This window comes from Acipenser ruthenus, chromosome 21 (assembly GCF_902713425.1).
Source record: "Acipenser ruthenus chromosome 21, fAciRut3.2 maternal haplotype, whole genome shotgun sequence".
Taxonomy (NCBI): domain Eukaryota; kingdom Metazoa; phylum Chordata; class Actinopteri; order Acipenseriformes; family Acipenseridae; genus Acipenser; species Acipenser ruthenus.
The window spans coordinates 6,293,519-6,313,697 of record NC_081209.1 but is presented as its reverse complement, the minus strand read 5'-3'; the positions used below and the strand labels follow the sequence as shown (position 1 = coordinate 6,313,697).

The 20,179-nt window shown below is 39.7% G+C and overlaps 1 protein-coding gene across 2 annotated transcripts in view; it reads right to left on the bottom strand.

Annotated features, from left to right (window-relative positions):
• The window catches only part of LOC117973344 (RIMS-binding protein 2-like), a 137,285-nt gene that overhangs the window by 9,949 nt on the left and 107,157 nt on the right, over positions 1-20,179 (bottom strand). For both annotated transcript variants that reach the window (XM_058994608.1, XM_058994609.1), the window contains 11 exons: positions 14,503-14,654; positions 13,514-13,981; positions 11,278-11,427; positions 10,409-10,567; positions 5,932-6,049; positions 5,208-5,360; positions 4,930-5,099; positions 3,603-3,771; positions 1,916-1,981; positions 957-1,060; positions 68-112 (listed from right to left, as the gene is read on the bottom strand). In XM_058994608.1, the coding sequence (XP_058850591.1) occupies positions 68-112; positions 957-1,060; positions 1,916-1,981; positions 3,603-3,771; positions 4,930-5,099; positions 5,208-5,360; positions 5,932-6,049; positions 10,409-10,567; positions 11,278-11,427; positions 13,514-13,981; positions 14,503-14,654 (1,754 nt within the window). The remainder of the gene's footprint in view (positions 1-67; positions 113-956; positions 1,061-1,915; positions 1,982-3,602; positions 3,772-4,929; positions 5,100-5,207; positions 5,361-5,931; positions 6,050-10,408; positions 10,568-11,277; positions 11,428-13,513; positions 13,982-14,502; positions 14,655-20,179) is intronic.

Here is a 20,179-nt window from a genome sequence, read left to right as displayed (position 1 = left end):
CCCTTAGATTAGAAGCCCGTTCAGGACACACAAAAAAACATTTTTTTTTGTATCTCAAGTAACTCACCTCAAGTTTCAGCCTCTCTCTGCCAAATTCTCTCTCCCTTTCTCTCTGCGGTAGTGCCAACGTGAAAGTGAAAGTAAATGAAACCGGAGTGTAAAGGGTATAGAAAGTAAACTGCAGCCTTTGTTTAGTTTGTTTTTTTCCCCCCCTTGATTCCCATCTCGTCGGCAGAAAAAATAAACCTGGTCACACCAACTGTCAGCATAACAACTCAAAGTGCCACGTGTCGCGCTGAAAGTACTGATCACCAAAATGTACCCTTCCCTTTAAAAAAAAAAAAAAAAACTACTATATGCCTGTGTTTAGTTTGGCAGAGACATTAAACAATTTACATCTTGCAACAATAAATACAATGTTTTCTATAGGGGACTATGCTTTTATTTCCTATTGTAGTGTATCTTTCCCAAGTACACTCTAAAATGAAAGGTGTAAATACGGTTGTAAAATACACAATACGACAAATACAACATTGAAGTACAAAAGCAATAAGGCCCTGCACATTGGGCATTACCAGACATTAAGAACCATTAGGTTATAACTGCAACCCTGAACTGCTTTAAATGCATGGCAGTGCCCTCTGTGTTAGGTCTTAATGCTATAAATAATGGGGAATAAAGAAACCTCACCAACAGACCATTTTGTCAGTTTGGTACTGTCAGTCGTTTTGCAGTTTATCATGCTTTCGCTATGTACCTTTGTATTTACTGTACGATGAGTTGTACTATACATGTTTTTTTACTAAGCTGTGTATTGTCATTTTTTTCACTACAATTTGCCGTGCTTTGACCTTGATGTTCTACAGTAAAGATGCGCTATTTGTTATTCTTAAAGTCAGACATGAATTACTGGCGTACTGCAAGAATACAAAGTAAAACAAAAACACAATCAGTACCTCAACATCAACATTTGGGGAGCTCTCTCTCGGGTCGTAGTCGTAGAGAGCGACCATCCTCGTGGTGGATACGGAGTGCTGTCTGCCACTCCGTCTGTTCCGTTCTGTTTCAGTATCAGCAGAGAGGGAGGAGGTTAGACCAGGTACCTGTTATAGGTGGGATAGTCAGCTAATGCAAACCCTGTTATATCTACCTACGGCCTCTTTTGTGAAGTGATTTTCAAGAAACTCGAAATGAAACGCCGAAAACATTGATGACGAACTGTTTGCCCTGCAAAACTCTTGTATTGCGTCGTATTCAGAACATTGCACAGTTATTTAAAAAGAGGAAGCCCTACCAGGGGTTTCACAGACTCTGATTTACCCTTATTAGAGGTCAGGTAGTCTCGAGATCAGGGTCTGTCAAACATGTAAATATATTTTTCTCCTGCTGAAACATAGTTTCCAAAGATCGCTGTTTAAATGTTTACACAGTTGCATCTCTTTCATCATTTCTAAACTGTGAAATAAGATTTGTGATGGAGTTCTTTTCTTTGTAGAGCCCCTGTGTTTCACATGCAATCGATCTCTAATGAAAAGCAAGTGCTCAGGTGCTTTAAACAAGTCCAAAGGTGCAGTGTCCCTTTTTGATGTCTTCAATAATCTCAAAAATGCTCAGCCACGCTTTCTAAAAGCAATTTTTCTTTTGATTATCTGTAATTGGTGAACAGGCCGAACTGATATCCACAACAGCTAAACTTCAAATGACAACAAGAAAGTAATGCAATCTGCTGGAATCAACGAATGCGAACAGAAGGGATACTGAATACAAATATTTAAATGTAATAGTCAGACGTGCATTTAGTTAGTTCATACTGTTTAAATAAAAAAATACAAGTGTCTAGACAGCCCAAAGCATTGTAGTTTTAAAAAAAAATAGCAAACAAATGAAGGAAAGTTAGTTTGGAAGAAGCACAGACCTCGTTTAGACTTTCGGGACCTGCGGTTAACTGAACGCGCACTGTCTTTGAAACGATCACAGTTCACTTCACGGGAAAGGAATGCAAACAAACAGAAACAAGAAAAAGATATGAAGAAGCCTAAGAAGGAGCCGTATCATTTCTTGAAAACAGAATAGACATCATGACACTCCAGACCAAGAACTCAATAGCACGACCCAGCTCAAAAGCAAAGGAGACTGGCTATGGTGGACAGTGTAGCTACTTCAAGCTTTCCAGAGATGACCTCTATGGCATTGCCTGTTTAGTTTAGATTTTAGTGTGCACAAACTTGAGTAAAAAGAAACACATGCACAGTCTTGAGAGGAGCATGATGTCTACCAGGAAAAGGGTCGAGATCCCCATTCTTCATGGAAAGCCTGTTTGAATACCAGGTTTAAATGATGTCTGTGTTGTGCTGATTGTTTCAAATGCTTTTAAAATTATATTGACACACAGTAAATGTTCCTTCAAACTAGAATTCCTGACTTTTACCCCAAACACTCTTCTTTTAGATTCTATTTCAGCTCAATTAAAACACAAAGAATAGCCCCTAACATACAAGTTGATAAATGAATGCAGTCATTTAAACCTGATAGGACCCGACCCTTTTCCTAACCCAGTGTAAGAGAATGTATAAATGCAACAAAAAGATTGAGGAATAAACAAGTCATCGATTGGTATGAAAAACAGCAAATAACTAGTCATCAAGCTCTTACCCACCAATCTGCAGAGAACAAAGGTGTACGGGTAATAGAAATCTGTGTTCATAAATTACCAGGACACACCTAGATGTGCCAGAAACAGCAGTAACAGATACATTAGTCAAATCCCGTTTTTATCAGGACTAACATAATAAAAGAGCAGTTCTGGCTGGGGAGTTGAAAGGATCCATGTATGGAGCTGGAACAGTCCAAGAACACATTAGGAATGCATCAGATTGGACAGTGACGCTCTGTCTGCAGCGATGGACAATTACAGCCTCCAGCTATCAAGACGAAATAATCTCTTAAAGCTACTTGGCTTCCCTGAAAGGTAGAATGAATCATTGAATCATTGAACCATTGCTGTAAAAACTGACGTGCTCGCATTCAAAAGTGTAAATTACTTTTTATATGTAGTCGCAAAACAATGACCCCTAGTGGAGAAAACGTGACAACAACATCAAAGGTACATTAACGTGATTAATATTAATGACCACCCCATACATTTAAACCCCTTAGATATACCAACCTGTCTCATTCTTCGTTTGCTGAATACATCATATGTTTCATATGCTTGGTGTTTGTATATAGTCTTACAAAGGTAGTCAACCAGTAGACTTCAAAATGTTTTGAAAATGTGCCACTGCCAAACACTAACACAATGTAAATGGTTAACAAAATTAAACTTGTTCACCTCTCTGCATTCCTATTTACCAGTCTATACCAATAAGAGCCTGTCGGAAGTAATTCCCATACAAAGTGTGGCACGGCACATTTTAGACCTGGTAATTTACACTCACAGATTGTATTACCGTATCACGACTATAAGTTAAAGTGTGTTACAGTATTTCACCAGCATTACAGTGTGCAGCTCTGGCAAGGGCTGCTGCCATGGTGAAGTGAAGGAAAGCAAATGCGGACCAAATCACAGCCTTAAAAGAAAGGAGGAGAGACTTTCTTAGCACCTATTTTTTCTACGGGGGTGTTGAGGGGGAGGAATCCTTGTTTGATGAGTTTCTCCATCATTTCATCGTCATCTGTTTGGATTTCAGAGACCATGTTGCAAGGGATAAGGCCGTCTCTCCCACAGATCTCCCCTCTATAAAATCCGTCGGTGTCCTTATCTCCATACACCTAGGAAGACATTTATTCCAGATAAATATCAATGGTGATTGGTCTAAAAAACGCTCCGTAATCCCAGGTAACCTCTTACTTGAGACCTCATCCCCATTAGCAGGAAGTAATATCTGTACCCACCACAAGGAGTGAAAAAATACAACCCATCACAAAAATAAAACACACATTCCATATTTACATGAACATATAATCACAGTAATACCCTCTACACATCCACAAGTGGCTATGGATCCTATTGTCTTGGGCTCATTGCTGTGTTGGATAAATTGCATTATTATACAACACAATGAAACTAAAAACATGAGGGAACCTCCATTTTAAGAATATTTATCCTAGCAAGGATAAGGGCAGTGAGAAAGCGGCAGACATTGCAGTAGAGAATTATATAGGTACTCAATTAATAAAAGAAAATTAAATAAATAAAAAGCATATTTTATCAATATTACAGTCCCTAGGAGGTTACAATTATTTATTTTACCTGAAACCACTGAAGCTGTTATTTCCAACAGATTGTTTAAACTGCCTTACGTATGGTGCTGTCAACCTAGCTGTTTATCATCAGAGATACTCATCTTTTTTTAGCACATCAATTCTGTTCAATTTGGTGATCAAGAAAAAAAACGAATGAACTTGGCTTCCCTTGGTGTGAACACAGCTGTGATTGGATTCTAATAATTTACTGAAGGAAATAAGTAACATTGATTCGAAAACAAAACCTACATCACCAAATCACTTGAAGGAAGTCCACAGCTCACACACGTCAAAGGGTTTCTTTGTTTAAATAGTGCAGCTGGTTTTCTAGTATAGTTGCCTTGCCAAAGCCAGTCCAAAATCCATTCCAAACCAGGGAAGAAATCAAGTAACAGCCAAGGCAATGCAGTGTGAAAAATAATTAATCCATTTCCATTTCCAGCCCTATCCTGATGATTCAGTTTCAAGCCCAGGCTACTCATTGATTTACCTGCTGTTATTGTGTGTTGCAATTTGCCCTTCTCTATACCTTCTCAATACAATAAAGGACCTGGATGAAAAGGCTTGACCCTGGCTTGGACTCTTAAAATACCTGCACAGTGATCACACCGTGAACAACAAGATGCTTACGAATGAGAGTTCCAGCTAGTTTCATTTACCCTACTTTGGCTGAGAGAGCCCTACCTTCATGATCTGTCCTTCCTTGAAGGCCAGCTCTTCGTCCGCAGCATCGGGATTGGGGGACATCGAGAGGGGGTCGTAGTCAAACAGGGCGACGAATATTCGTGACATGTCCTCTGGCTCGGATTCTTCATAGAACTCTGGAGAGTGCTGTTCTCGGCCGCCATAACCGTCTGGAACACACATTAAATACTTCAGGCCGTATTTTGAAGTAAATGACTTGCCCACGTCTGACAGTGAATTAGCCTTGCATTGCATTTGGCTTAATGCTGCACACGTACCATATCGATGCTCAGAGGCCATACCGCGTTGTAATGGCCATTTCCTGTGTCCAGGTACAGTGCGATAGTAAACATCCTCCTTGACAGGCGACACATTCCTCTGACCCCCTGGCCGGGACCGTCCCGCTTCACTGTTACTGTCCATGGTGATTTCTACAGAAGATACCAATGAAAGCATTGCATTTAGTCATTTCTTTTTTCAGATTCAGGTGTTTTAAGCAAAGGAAGAGTTTTAAATAAAGGAACCGTTATAAAAGAGCAGGAACTTTAGTACAGAGGGGTCAAATTTGTTACGTAATCAGTTTTGATTTGAGGCCAAATTAAACTAATCCTTGAACTCTTTTGAACTTTAGCTCAAACAAAAAACATATCAACCATTTATTTTGTTTATGTCCCTCAAAAGAAAAAAGATACGTAATCATGCTTGGAAGCTGCCAAATATGTGGGGTTTTTTTGGGAGGTGTACAGTAAGGACATTGGTGGCAGTAGGTTTTTTTGTTGTTGTTAGATATAGTTGAATCAGCTATTGAATACTGGGCAAACAAACCTAGTATGAATAACAAACTGTTAGATATGATTCCACCAGAGCACATCACTTGTTTTGCATCTTCAGAGTTAGCTAGGAGATAATAGCCAGTCTTCACACATCCTGTGAGAAACACTGCTAAACAGACCACCCAAGACCTGGTCTTATCCCACCCAAGGAAGTGATGATCAAACTAACCAATGGAAGGGACCATCATGGGCCGGGGCCGCTGCTGGACTGCACTGCCGTGAGACAGCCGTCGACCTGAGTGATCCATCCGGTCTGCTCGTCCTGTGGAGGAAGGGTCACCTAAAATCTTAAAGCAAAGAAACAAAATCGGGGTTACAGTCTCCTGCCGAACAGGGAATAACCAACGACGACGACAGCAAAAATAAATCAATGCACATGTTTTAATTCCAAGTCATTAAGCAAAAAATAAAAAAGGGCAACATAAATTAGCTTTTAGATTTTAACTAAAGACCATTACAATTGTTTTTTGTTCTGTATTTTGTATTTTTGTAATGGGAAAAGGTAGGTGATGTTAGAAAAGGCAGTGCAGGATATTTCAACCCATTTTACGAAATGAATGGAAACAACCATAATGGTTTCTACCTGGAACCCTAACATGATGGCACACAATAAGCTCCTGTAAAAACAAACACAGTTTCAGCACAGCACGTTACACGAGAGGAAGTCTGTGTGTTGGTTAATGTGATGGTTGTTAGTCAACAGAGCAATCACGAGAGAACACAAGTTTTTGACAGATGAATCCGCTGTTCTCCAGCCAGAAAGGAAAAGTACCACAGAAAGCTCACACTTTAAACAATGAAACACACCATTGTGCCATTGTGGTTTGACTGTACAGAAGTTTCTGATGTCATTGCCCCAGACTTTGACATGGATTAGTGCAGACGTAGACGAAACATATGCATCAGAAACTTTGTGGTGACATTTTGTTCACTACAAAGCCAAGGTGAAACTATTATGGTTGGACCACTGTCTTTGAAACACAAATTTATTTTGTCTGCATTATTTTTTTCCCCACAGAAACAAGAAACAAACATTTTCTTGAATGGCCTTTAGGTAATCAAAAAATGAAATGTAGATTTGGTTTTCCTTTAAAAAACAAAAACAAAAAAATAATCAAAAAGCAGAAATCACTGGACTTCCTAACAAATCAAAATGTCTACGAGCAACAAAAAAAAAGCTTAAAATCTCAATAAGGGCAGAAGAATAGTCAGGAAAAGCACAAATACAAATTAACCATAAAGGAGAACCCACAGAAGGACACCAAGAAAATGATGCAAATGTACTGATTTGAGATGCTAATGTAACTCAGATGAGTTTCCAGATCACACACCGAACTGTCTTCAATTTCCCTGTTGGCCAGCTTTGCAACAGTATTTGCTGCCTCTAAGTCTTTCTGATTCGCTTTCGATTCTGTCCTTGAGGCACTGTGTCTTGCGTCGTTCGAGACTAAGTCCTTCCTATAACTTTTCAGCAGAGCGTCCTTGTCGTGTCTGCATTTGACATCCTGCGTTTTAAAGTCAGCGACGTGCACAGTTTTAGCCACTGACAAGGGCTCGTCACCAAAGTCTTCTTCGACACTGCTCTGTCTGGTCAAAGTTCGCTTTCGCCCGCTGGCCTGCGCAGTGTTTCTTCCCTCTGAGGAGCTGTCTGAATTATAATTAGAGTTTGCACCTTTGAAGGGGCTCAGATTGCAATAAATCCTGTAATTGAGGGAGCGAGCCTCCTCTTCCTCACTGCCACAGTCCAGACCGCTATCAGGGCTTCGAGTGCTCTGTCTGCTTGACCTGATGCAACCCCGCTCCTCATACGCTGAGCAGCTTTCCATTCCACGAGCGTATGCTGCAGCTCTTTGTTTCTGGAGAACATTGCATTTGGTGGGGGACAAGAAATACTGTTTTCTGACATGCTGGTTGTAGACCTTGATGGAGGCACTACATCTTCCTTTAATGTCTTTAGTGTTTCTGGAAACAGCACCATGACCCTCCTCCAGCTTCTTACTCTGGCTCGTTTCGCCTGTGTCACAGTCATCCTCCGCTACTTCTGGGATACTGAAAAGTTTTTTACTGCAACGGTGTTTTTGGGGTGACATTTTGAGCTGTATTTCGAAATCCTCTTCGTTTGTATTGTTATGCTTACAAGAAGCCTTTAAAAGGATTTTAGTTGTTTTTTTGTTTTTTTTTTTAAACAGGCAGGCCACAACACAGTGTGTGTGATAAAATGGGAAAAAAAGACAAAATAAAGATAGAATTAGTTATTACAGGCAATGGCAAAACGTAAGGCATGCAGTTTCATTCCATGAAGGAAATGACATGCTTTGAACGGGAATCTGTTGGGGGGGGAAAATATAAAAAAAGACTGTGGTTTTGAGATTCACAGTTTTGATGAGAGTGTTAAACTCAGTTTTAAAAACAAAAACACACACAAATAAAACACATAAGAAACAAACACAAACGACTGCAAATTATAATCCGTTGTGATAAAACAAACAAATGCAGTGACAACAGTGAAAAGCTTTAGAAAAATAATGTAATAATTTTTTGTGAATTGATGAAACTTAACTACTAAGTTCAAGGGCAGCAGACCATTTGTGAATATGGATATTTAGTTTGTTATGTGTCCTTATAAATCAAACTAATTCTTTGTGTTCTTGTGTGGGACCCTTCGCTGGTCCTTTGCAGTTTAAATTTGTTTAATTTTGCTTGTACACTTCTAAGGTCAGAGGCCATCCTCAGCCAGGACAGAGTTCTCCCTCCCCGGATTTGTATTTTGCTGCACAGGAAATTGTTCCTGTCAATCAAATTACCAAGCAATGGTGGAAATTCCTACAACATATTTACAACATTGCTACCAATCCTCCCCCTGTTCTTTAATTCTTTTAAAATGTTATGCATTGGTTGGCAATAGACTGAACTGGATAATACACCTTTCTGCATCTGCAGGTCAACGAAAAATGTTTCCGACACCATCTGTTATAAATACTGTAAGTGATAAAATCCAAGCAAATGAAACGGTTTAAAATGTAGAACCCCATTGCAGGTAAGTGAAAGTAGAATTGTTGTTTAGTGATACAGTATGCGTATGTCAACTTTCAGGCTTTAGCATAAAAAATTATCTACTCCAACAGTATTGTTAAAGCAAATCAGTCTTTATGGTTTTATTCAATGTTCAATGACACTTATCAGAAAGAAAACATCAACCATCTGCTTGAAAAGAAAAAAATGTCTAGAAACTAATATGGACCCGAAAATGCTCTTTCGCTAAACCTGTGTTGTGTATGTCCCTTGCCCAAAGTCATTTATAATGGAGACAATCTTACAAGATACAAGTAAGCATCTACAACTAGATAAACAAAGAATAAACATGGGACAAAGACAAAAAAAGGTGAGTAAGTCATTTCATTTAAGTAGAGTTACTTAAATGAGATTCCCGCAGCTTTATTTACCAAGCTGTACACATTCTAACAACCTGTGTTTATCACAATGCACAAAAAAGTATTAAAAGTGAATAGATTTTCTTTAAAAGCTTACAATTAAAAAGCTGTTTCTGCTGTGTTAAAAAAAGTAATTTGTCAGTGTGCCTAAATAAGTCCAGTGTATTGCAGAATCACAATGTATTTTTTTTTAATTTGGAACATCTTCATCCATTTATTGCTACTGTATATTTAGTACAATTATTTGTTGGTAGACAGGATCCACAGAAAACCTAGAAAGAGATTGTTAGCATACTACTTTTCCATCTCTTATTTGGTGCACCCCTTTAGTACTGCGGTTTTACGTAAAAACAACAGAGCTTCCTTTACAAACAAGTGTACCGATATCTTTTCTCTATTTGTAAAAATGCTAATCTTATAACTAGATCCCCAGTGTGTTTGTTATACTTCATGTTTCAGATTTTGGTTTGATGGTGTAAATAATATATCTTTTGTTTTGGGGGCGGGGGTGTGCAGCAGCTAACATGTTTATTTACACATTTAACATTTTGCAACCCTATATCGAGGAAGCCTTTATCAAGCTTTACCAGTGAAAATGTTATTTTGCAGGGTTCCATGCTTTTCCTGTGGTTATTCCATGCATTCACAATACATTTAATGTGCTTTACCAAACCTCACTGGGCTTCACAATGCTTACCTGTGCTTTACCATGCTGTCACTATGCTTTTACATGGTAAACTTTTATAAGAGTAAAGGTGCTCAGTTTATTAACATAATACCCTATATTCTTAATGACACCCTCCACTAATTAAATGGAACCTTACAAAAAACTGAAATGAAAACACTATTTTGTTTTGAAAGCCTCCTCACACACACTCCAGCAGGTGATATAAAGAGCATACAGCCCTGTAGTACTGTACTGCCAACAACAGGACTCTCTCTCCCTCCCCAGGAAGCTGTCGTTTACCCGAGGTATCTAGGCACCCGTAAAAGCATGAGAGGATGGGAAGCAAAAGACGTTTTGAAGAGCGGGTGCTAAACCTTGCAGAGGAAATCTTTCCGAAAGGCAATACCATTAGATGCACCGGTATACCGAGGGTTTGCACGCTCATCCGTTCTCTTAGTGATATCTGTCAGACAGCTCTGTGAGGATGGGTAGGTTCAGCCCCGGGTTAGTGCTGGTTTTCCTGGGAACGTGGGAGGGACGGCTCTTACCTTGAGAGCGCTGTGAGAGGTGATGCTGCGCCTCCGCCCGCCTTCCTCCAGCTGCATCTCCGAGTACAGCTCCTCCTCATCCTCCTCCATGATGTCAGACAGGTCAGAGCCGCGGCTGCTCTCAGTCTGGTAATCCTCGCTGTGGCTGTACTGGAGAGGCTGTGCAGGAGGATAGAGATTCTTACCTGGGGCAACACTCTTTCTGTATTTGCACTTGCATTGCTTTTGTTATTCCCTATGTATGTATGTCTCCCCGTTTGGGGACACTTGTTGTATACTTGTTTTCGTAAGTGACTGAGACCGAGATAGAAATGTGCAACCTCACATCTCTACTTTATCTCCTAAGAGATGAATGGGCTAGTATTTCCTGCAATCTTAGCAGTTACTTTAGTCTAGTTTTAACTATAGTCTTGCAACGTTTGTCACTGAAGTTAAGTTTCTTTTAGTATTTCTAAATTCAGCACTATTATGTGTTTAACAGTTATGGATAGATGGAAACAGTGACCAAGACTCCATGATCCACGAACTTTAACTTGATTTAAATTTTGATCTGCAAGGTTTTTTCAGTTTGTACCTCAGTCACGGACACTTAATAAAACCAGGTTTCTTAAAAGTGGAATGCTGGCATGATGTATATGTATATTTGTTTTGCAGTTTTGCATGTAGTAGAAAAGAGGCTACTCTAATCCTGTACTGAGAAAATTCAACATTTTGAGAAAGCAAGATATCCCAAAGAGCAACCCCCCACCCCCCCTCCGGAATACATAACACACTTCTATATTACATTAATCAAAACTTGACTCTGAGTATCAGAAGAGATTTTAAACGGACATCCATTTTAATACATGCAAGCAGATGTTGGCATTTACCTGTCTCCCCAGTTCCGAGCCTCTCAGAAACTCGTCCACGGAAGCCCCCTGCCTCTTCCTGTGTGGAGACTCATACCCATCTTCCTCCTCGTCGGAGTTCAGCGGGTGAATAGCAGTACTTCTTTCACTGAAGATATTCCTCTTCTCCATCTGGAAGCAGGAGAAGCACAATGAAATTGCACGCTTTCCAGCTACAGCTCTCCCTGGGTGTGTTATTTTGTTATCTGGCTTACTGTGCAAAATTATTAAAAACCACAGAATTAGTGAAAGGCCACTGTACAGTATAGTGCATGTACAATTCAGTGTCAAAACAGCCTAATGTGAACTAATCAAATTTGTCAATTATCGAATGGTGAAATGATGAGTGAGCACTGTTGATGATGTAAAACAACAAGTTAAAAGATAAGGGTTTTCTATTTTTTTTTGGTTTGTTTTGCAAACCAGGCTTGACATAGTAAAGCTGGCACTATTAAAGACTATATTCACCATCATTATATCTATATTGAAATATGCTGCAGAAAAATCTAAAGCAATTTTGTTGAAATGTATTTCACTGGAGGCAGGATTCCCACAAGTCAGTCTTAGTGGGATTATTTGAGTTTATTTTTGTTATTAGAATTTCATGAACTAGCAGTGGCTGTGCAAATACTTACTAACAGAGTGTTTTTATTGGAGTGTATTTCATTTTATATAACTCACGCTAATGATGTTCTTGTAGGACTTGGGATTTATTTGGCTCTTGAAAAATAAAAGATACACCCAACATGAACACAGCAGCATTACAGTGAGGGAACACAGAGTCTAATCTGCAATCAAGCTCCACAGGGAAAAACTTTAATAAGAATAATAAGCCGTTTAAACAGACAAAGATAAAACGCTGGGAGTATATTAAGAACCCTTTGCCTTCATGAACTTTGCGTTTATGCATAACTTTAATTATTAAGTGAAAATGTAAATGGTTTGACCCACATACACTGCACACAGAGACAAAAGCGTTTGTAATTAGAAGTGTGATTACTGCAATCAACAAGCTGCGTTTGGAGACTATCATCAGAAGGATCATCGCGAGTCGGAAATGTTATTTATTTCTTTTCAAAGCAAGTGTTAAGAAGCAATTCAAAAGCAGAATGCTGACATGATGTACATAGATCGAAAACATGCAGCTGTAAACAGGATAACCAAGTCTTGTAGTGAGAAAATTAGAAGTCTGGCGAAGGCTAATGTTTCACCTGCCTTTAGATAAGTACTTTAAAAAATATGGCAACAGTAATACTGTATTCTTGTACAATGTAACCCAGCAACACATACAGTCTGTCTGTGCGTAAGACTTTACTTTTACCTTCTGATGGTTTACTGCTCATTAAAATTGGATCTTATTCGCATCCAGTTCAAGACTCTTGTACTAGCCTACAGATGCCTTGACCAGACTGCACCCAGCTACCTCCAGACCCTCATCTCTCCCTACACCCCCACTCGACCTCTCCGCTCCGCCTGCACTAGAAGACTAGCTCTAACTCCGCTACGCTCCCCTGCCTCCAGAGCCCGCTCCTTCTCCACCCTTGCTCCGCAGTGGTGGAATGACCTTCCTACAGATGTCAGGACTGCCCAGTCCCTGACCACATTCCGGCGCCTCCTTAAGACTCACCTCTTCAAACAGCACCTGTAGAACTCCTCTGTTTGTATCCTGGGACACTATCACCCTTCATGTAAATGTGCTTTATTTTGCTCTTATCTGCCCCCTATTTTACTGCATTTAATCCTGTACTTCATTATACTGTAATCTGCCAAGTGTTTAACCTGTAGTACTTTGTATTTAATCATATCCTGATGTAACTATCACTATTTAATCATATCCTGATGTAACTATCACTATTATCTGCTGTATTATTGAATTGTGGTTTGTCACACTTGTACTTTGCTTGAACAAAAGTTATTGTATTTCTTGCTCTTATTGTATTACTTGTATTGTAACACTTGAAATGTATTTGCTTACGATTGTAAGTTGCCCTGGATAAGGGCGTCTGCTAAAAAATAAATAATAATAATAATATAGGGTCAACAGCACAGCACATTATATATTTACTCGGATAACCAGACTTACTGAACCTATAAACGAACCTCTAATTTCTTACAAGCATGGCACACCAAATACAATTCACCTGATCCAGAGTCCCACTTGATGAACCCATTATCCTCAGACAATGGCTTGGTGATTGTAAAGAGAGGAAGCACTCACCCTGTTGCTCTCGGCGACCCTCTGTGCTGCCTCTCTGGCAATGGCCTTGGCCACAGTGTTGGGGATGGGGGCTCCCTGAGGCTGCGGGAGGATTCTCTGGGGAGAGGGGGACCTGCGGCCCTGTGAGGGGCTGTGGAAGTGCGGCGGCTCCAGGGAGTGACCGGGGTGGATGGGTGAGGGGGAGCGAGCCGGCTCCCACGGCTCAGTCAGCCGTGCACTGTGAACAGTGCCGGGCTCCTCTTTGGTTTCTGGCTCTCTGGCACTTGCTAATGGCTTTGGGTTGGGAGCAGAGCGGGGGTGGGGGACAGGAGGCAATAGAAGGCTGTGTGGAATGACGGCGAGGGGGGAGTCCTGAGACTCTCCTTGTGCTGATATTGTCCTGACGATAACTTCATTGGCTCCTAAACACTGGAGCCGCATCAACTCCACCATCACACTATCAGCTGTGGGGAACATCACTTCTGCAACCTGCAGTGCAGAGAAGAAAAAAAAAAAGGTTTATCACCTTTTAGAAAGAAGACATGCCATCATTCAAGAGGTAATTTCTCTTGTATAGCTCCAACTTCTACACCTACATGCTAATTTTAAAGACAGCAAACAATTTGCTTTTTCCAGGAGTGTAAAAATAACATCCAGCAGGGGGCACTACAGCATTGTCTACATCTCTAGAACTTGTGTCATAATGTATTTCATTTCTGAAACAGCAGAGCAGAAGTTAATGTTGTGTTTTAGGTGCAATTATAAGCTAACAGGAAGTGTAAACCTGGTGTGTCAACACATTTGAAGGAAGTACCTTAGATAAGTTAAAACAGCAATCTCCAGCACATTAGGTACAGAGTACAGATAGAAATTGCAGTAACCCATTTGCAGCTCACTTGGGGACATCCACACACAGGTTTCTTATTGGTTAGGGTCCATGTATGAATTTTCAATAAACACGCTGAAAGTGATGGTTATCGAACCCTGAAAAAGACTTCTAATTCGTTCACCTTCTGTCCCCTTGTGCATACAGCATAGCCAATGACGTTGGCCCCATTGGACATTCCCATCTGGGTGAGGGGAGGCGGCTTCCAGCTGACCTGGATGAGTCCTGGAGCCGGTCCGCTCTGGACCATCACGTCCAGGGGAGGAGCAGGGGGGCCTGATGAAAACACACCGGAGATAAGCACTCAGCACTCCAACACAGGGTCCTCATTCTCCCAAGTACAGGATCGCCTCAGCTCCTGAAGATTTCACTAAACGAGTGGCACAATCTAGAACATTGCATTAATTATGTATTGGTAGGGGAACTAAAGTCTTTATATTTTAAAGTGCTTTTGTCATAACATTGTGTTATTAAGATCCACATTTCAAGAGAGCTACTGGTCTAGCATAAAAACAGGTTAAACTCCAACAATTTTTTACACAGATGTCTGTCCACAACCAAACAATGACTATAAAAAGTCTACAAGGCCTCCTATGGTAAAGTATAGAGTGAGGTAGTGGAAATGAGTGAAACATTTGAAATAAAGGTAAATGTACTCCTGTATACTGTGCTGAATGTATAGCAAGTCCTTTTCTGGAAGCATTGTCAAAACCTTCTGCTAAATGCACTCATTCACACGATGCAAGTGTGAAGAACAAAGTTCCACTGTATACTTGGATATCTCAGGCGAACATATAAAATTACATTTAATTCAGAGCTTTTAGAAAGTTTAGTTGGTGTTTCCCATCCCATCGTATTGGAAAACTAAAGAAGACATTCCTTTGACATCCAAAGTTCACATCAAATCAACAGAGAAAACCCCCAGTCTCAGCTTCCAATTGTGTATCACCTGCTCACACACGGCTCTATTTGTTAAGCTTTGTAAACCGGCAAGAGAAAAGTATAATAATTTGATAATAAAAATAAAATCCAATCTCTATCTACTCATAAATTCATGGTCAACTACATACGATAGATCCTTCATCGACAGGCACTATCGCTTAATTTACATGGCATTCGTTAACTTATGGCTGCCAAGTTAGCTGTACTGTTTGTCTTTTGTTGCTAGACTTTTAAAAAGAGGCTCTAGGATAGCCCTTTTTACACATGTTTTATCTGATATGTTTTTTCTGTTCGATAAAATGATTTCCCCTGTACTGTATATAGACATGTATTTAATATATTACAAACAACACCCCCATTCTCTGTACTTCATTATATTTTGTACTATTTTGATGGCCTTCCAAGTAAAAAGAAGCACAGGGTGGATGATTAATAAGTATAAAAGAAATCCTGCTGTCAAATAAAATATATCTTAACACCGCCTCTGTGTCGCAGAAGCAGCTATAAGATAGCCGTTTTAAGCTATATTTTATTACACTTGCAGAATCTCAATTATTTTGTTGAGGTTTTGCAGGTGCTGTATGCAGCAATGTCCCCATATTTCTCTGCGAAGCTTATTTTGACATTTAGCCTTGAACTGGGAATTGCCAGGCTCTGGTATCTGCAGTTTATTTTTTACTATAACAAAACATAATGAAAACCAAATAAATCATTCACTGCTTCCCAATCCACCCCAGGATACCATTTAATCCTTCGCTGACTACATATAAAATATAGCAGCACTCTGTGCCTTTTCAGTACAGCCAGCTGAATCCAGTACCTCCCACTACAGTAACAGAGGCCTATTACAGCTGTTTGTCCTTGCAGTTTAGGGATTATCTTGCCACAGTAAATCTTTAAACATTTAAGACATCGAGCTCAGCGTACATGTGAATGATGCTCCGAAGGTCTTTTATTCATTGTTGTGTGAAAGAGGATCTTGAAGGATTTGTCAACGGGGTCCCCTTAGAGAGACTGGTCTTTTTAAATTGAAATATTCTACTTTCTTCAATGTCATTCTCTCCATGTTTGTTTTTGTACACTGGTTACTGAAGCAGCCAGCTCAGCACATTCTGAACACCTGTTTGATTGCAATTGATTCGGCACGAAGCAATACTTATAACAGAGCTGACAACAAGGGTGGTGGTGCTGTGTACAATTCGGTATGCAGAAGGGGAACATGTAATAAACTAGAAGAGTGCCAGCTTTTGATTCATTCATTCATTCAATCAAATGCCATTTTCATCACCTTTTTATTACATTTCACTTTATATTTTTGTAATAGTGTTCACAATTTAGAAACACTTTATTACAAACATAAAATAATAAGAGAAATGTAAAACAGCAATTCAAATGACTGTTGACGCTACTTGTGCTTTCATAATGACACCCCAGGCAGTGTACAGTGTAAGACACCTTGTAGATAATGTACATTTGTCTCTGCCATCACATCTGACTACAAAACACAATACTGAGCATATCACTTAACAAGCAAACTGGTACCATGTAGAAGTGTTGAAAGGAATCCACACTGCTATAGAAGCGTGATACAAGCTCCAGCTACTATCTTATGTAGTTCTGAACTGTTAAAATGTATTTATTAAAAACACAAAGCTGGGTCTGAGTGTGTGAACACTTACCTTTAAATAAATAATTACAACATGTTAAAGCGACACTCTGTATACTGTACACAATTCAGTGTCTCAACAATTTGAGCCTAATTGCTTCCAGGTACTTGCTGCATGCAGTGGCTTCAAAGGCTTCGTATTAGCTTGTAATATTTCATTTTTCTGCTCCACTGATGGGCTGAAGAGCAGCGGATAGAAAACATGCACTGCCAGAGACTGCCAGCTCCACTGGTGCAGAATATGAGTGGCTATACAAAGTGATACACTGCAGTTCACTGGATTTATAGGACAGTAAAAGCTTGCTTCAAGGCCACCTCACGATTAGGACCACTTTTCTGCTTCGCTACCATTGACACCAATATAAAGCCACCTCTGTGTTCAGTATTAAGGTCACTATGAGCAGCCCCACGACTCAAACAGGACCTGCTAAACGTGGACGTTTGATTTAGATTTAGAAAAATACCTAAAGAAATTAAAGCAGTAAATTAGAGCAGTTTGCATAAAACAAATCTAAAATCAGTGAAATCCTTTGACAAATGTTATGACTGTGCCTTCAGTATTAAGGCCACACTTGTTGGTGCCTTGACTGGCCTTAACTAGGTTTACACAACAAAAAAAGGCAGCACATGCTTTTTCATTAGTTTCAATATTAAACTCAGTTGTGTCCAGTGTAACTCCCTGTGCACTGTTCTGCTTGATACATCTTGCTCAGTACATCCATTCTGTCAGTGTTGGGTTATTGTGCATATTGATTGACCACTTTCTGATCTTTGCTGATTCCCGTCTACCACAAACTAGAAGTTTCCTCCTGCATTGAGAAGTTGTCTTTGGAGCTGTTTGTCATTCCCTAAAGACCTGTGACACAATGTTCTTTTAGAGGCATCTGGGATTCAGAGGCTATGCTAGTCACCCACTATCATGCCCCGTTCAAATCTCATCATTATTTATCTTCTACCCATTGTACAGCCAGTTAACAAACTACAGGACAGTTGGTCATGTGACCTGACTTATTTGCTTTAAACCTACTTTTTCCCCCCATATGTTTAAAAAAAATGGACACACCAATTAAGTTTGTAAAGATTAATTTCCCATCAAATTCTGCATCTATATGATGCCAGTTTATAAAACACTATGACAAATATCTTAAGTGATGACTTGTAAAAGCATGCACTTATTTTTGCTAAAGATCTCCAAGAACACAAAGGAGCAGATTTGCATCTTGGCTCATATGAAGCACTTGGGAAAAAAACCCAAATATTTTAGATAATCCCATAAAATAAAAAAGTGAGATGGTGAATTCAGTTTTTCCACAGGTATCAGATACAGTATTCCTCTACATATGAAAAGGCTGCATATCCACATTTCACAATGTGCACTGAATAATGACAGCATGCATTAATTCCAGTGGTTTTAAAGGGGCCAGTGTGCTATAGTATAGCAGGAAGAAACAAAAGAAGTATAACGGGTAGTCTTGTGTGATGCACTGCTGTTACAGATCTGCCCCCTGTTGGTAAGATGAGGTTAAAAAGCTCTACAGCAGCACAGGAGCCTGACTCTTACAAAGTGGTTAAGACGCTTGCTTGTGGTGTGTGGTTGCAGGTTCGCGCTCTGACACAGATATCAGAAATATGCCTATATGCTGTGTAAACAGTTAGTGCACAATTGGGGTAACTTTAATCAGTCCCATTTTGAATATGGAATAGAGAACAGATTGATGCTGGCTAATGCTTGTAAAAAAGACTAGGACAACACATATGTATTCCTCATAGGAAACACCCCTAGAAGTGTGTGGAATTTCATTTAGCTGCTTGGGAAAACAATAAGGGACACTGTGAATTTTGCACGTACCCAGAGACTTAAAAAACAGACTTGCAGCTGTGACAGAAGATTATTGCACAAATCATCTGCTGTCTGAAGCTAATTACTGCCCTTGAACCACATGTAGCTTGTCAGATTGGTGGCAGAGTATGGGCCACATTACTCCTCTTAAATTCAACAGTCAAATCCGTATTTATATTTTAAACCACTTTCCCCGTCGGTGATGGAACAGTTTCTACATTTCAATCTTTCACATGTCTTAATATTTGTGGATAATATTACTCTTTAGACATTATGGGGTTCACTTTATTGCACACGACTGACAACCCGTAACAAATTGTGCACAACTATATACAGCAGGCCTGTAGGGACTGCTGTAGTAGAATGTGAATATTTAGAACCTCTTAGCCCCCAGACTCTCTTTTACTGTACTATGTACATGCTGCAGTGCCAATGTCTGGAGCATGTCCAGCTACAGTGTCACAGATATATTATAGTTGGCTTGTTGTTACCCACCTAAGCTAGGTGGATGATAAGCTTCCCTTTGATAGTCATGACACACCTGATAGAAATCATTCTCGGAGTCAAGCAGCTGAAATGTTTAATGCAATAAGAAGCACAGTGCCAATGGGGGTGCAGCTCACTAAGGCTGATACGTGTCAGAAGCATCAAATCTTTTAATTGTACCCTTAACCGATATTCATTATAGCAGGGGACACGTCGAGATCCAAGCAGAGATTCGGGTGCAGAGTGAGAGTGCTGCTTGTGATGAGCGCTACTTGATCAGCTGACTGTGGATTGTTAATGACAAGAAGGATCACACAGCAGACCCTGTGAGGAGCATTTACACCCAGGGAGTGAGATAGCGTAAGCAAGCCCAGTGCAATCAAGTTATTTATTTGGGATTTTGTAAAGGAATTATTGAGCCAAGTAACAGAATAACTCACAAGAAATCAAAAAGTGCTTTAAAAAGATGTTTTGTTTTAAAGAGAGTATTTGCTTGCTTGCCTAAACCTGCAGCTTGTATTTGTTTTTCTCTTCCTAGCCGTGTTTGCTCCTCTAGAAATTTGTTTTGCCTTATTTCAGAAGCCAACAGAGACTAATTCTATTACAAAGACTGTTCTAGGCAGTAATATTCCTCAGTGGCGAGACAAGATAAAAAAAAAAAACACAAAAAAACCCCACATATGTAATCCACAATATGTCCAAAAATATAGAGACATAAGAGACAAACTCTTGAAATGTATTCACCAGGACAGGACCAAATCCCTTCTCAACTCTATTATTAGACTAAGGAATTTGCCTTAAAATCAAAAAACTGCATTTGCTCCGAGGCAACTGTTCCATTTAGATAATACAGCAAAAGTGTACCAA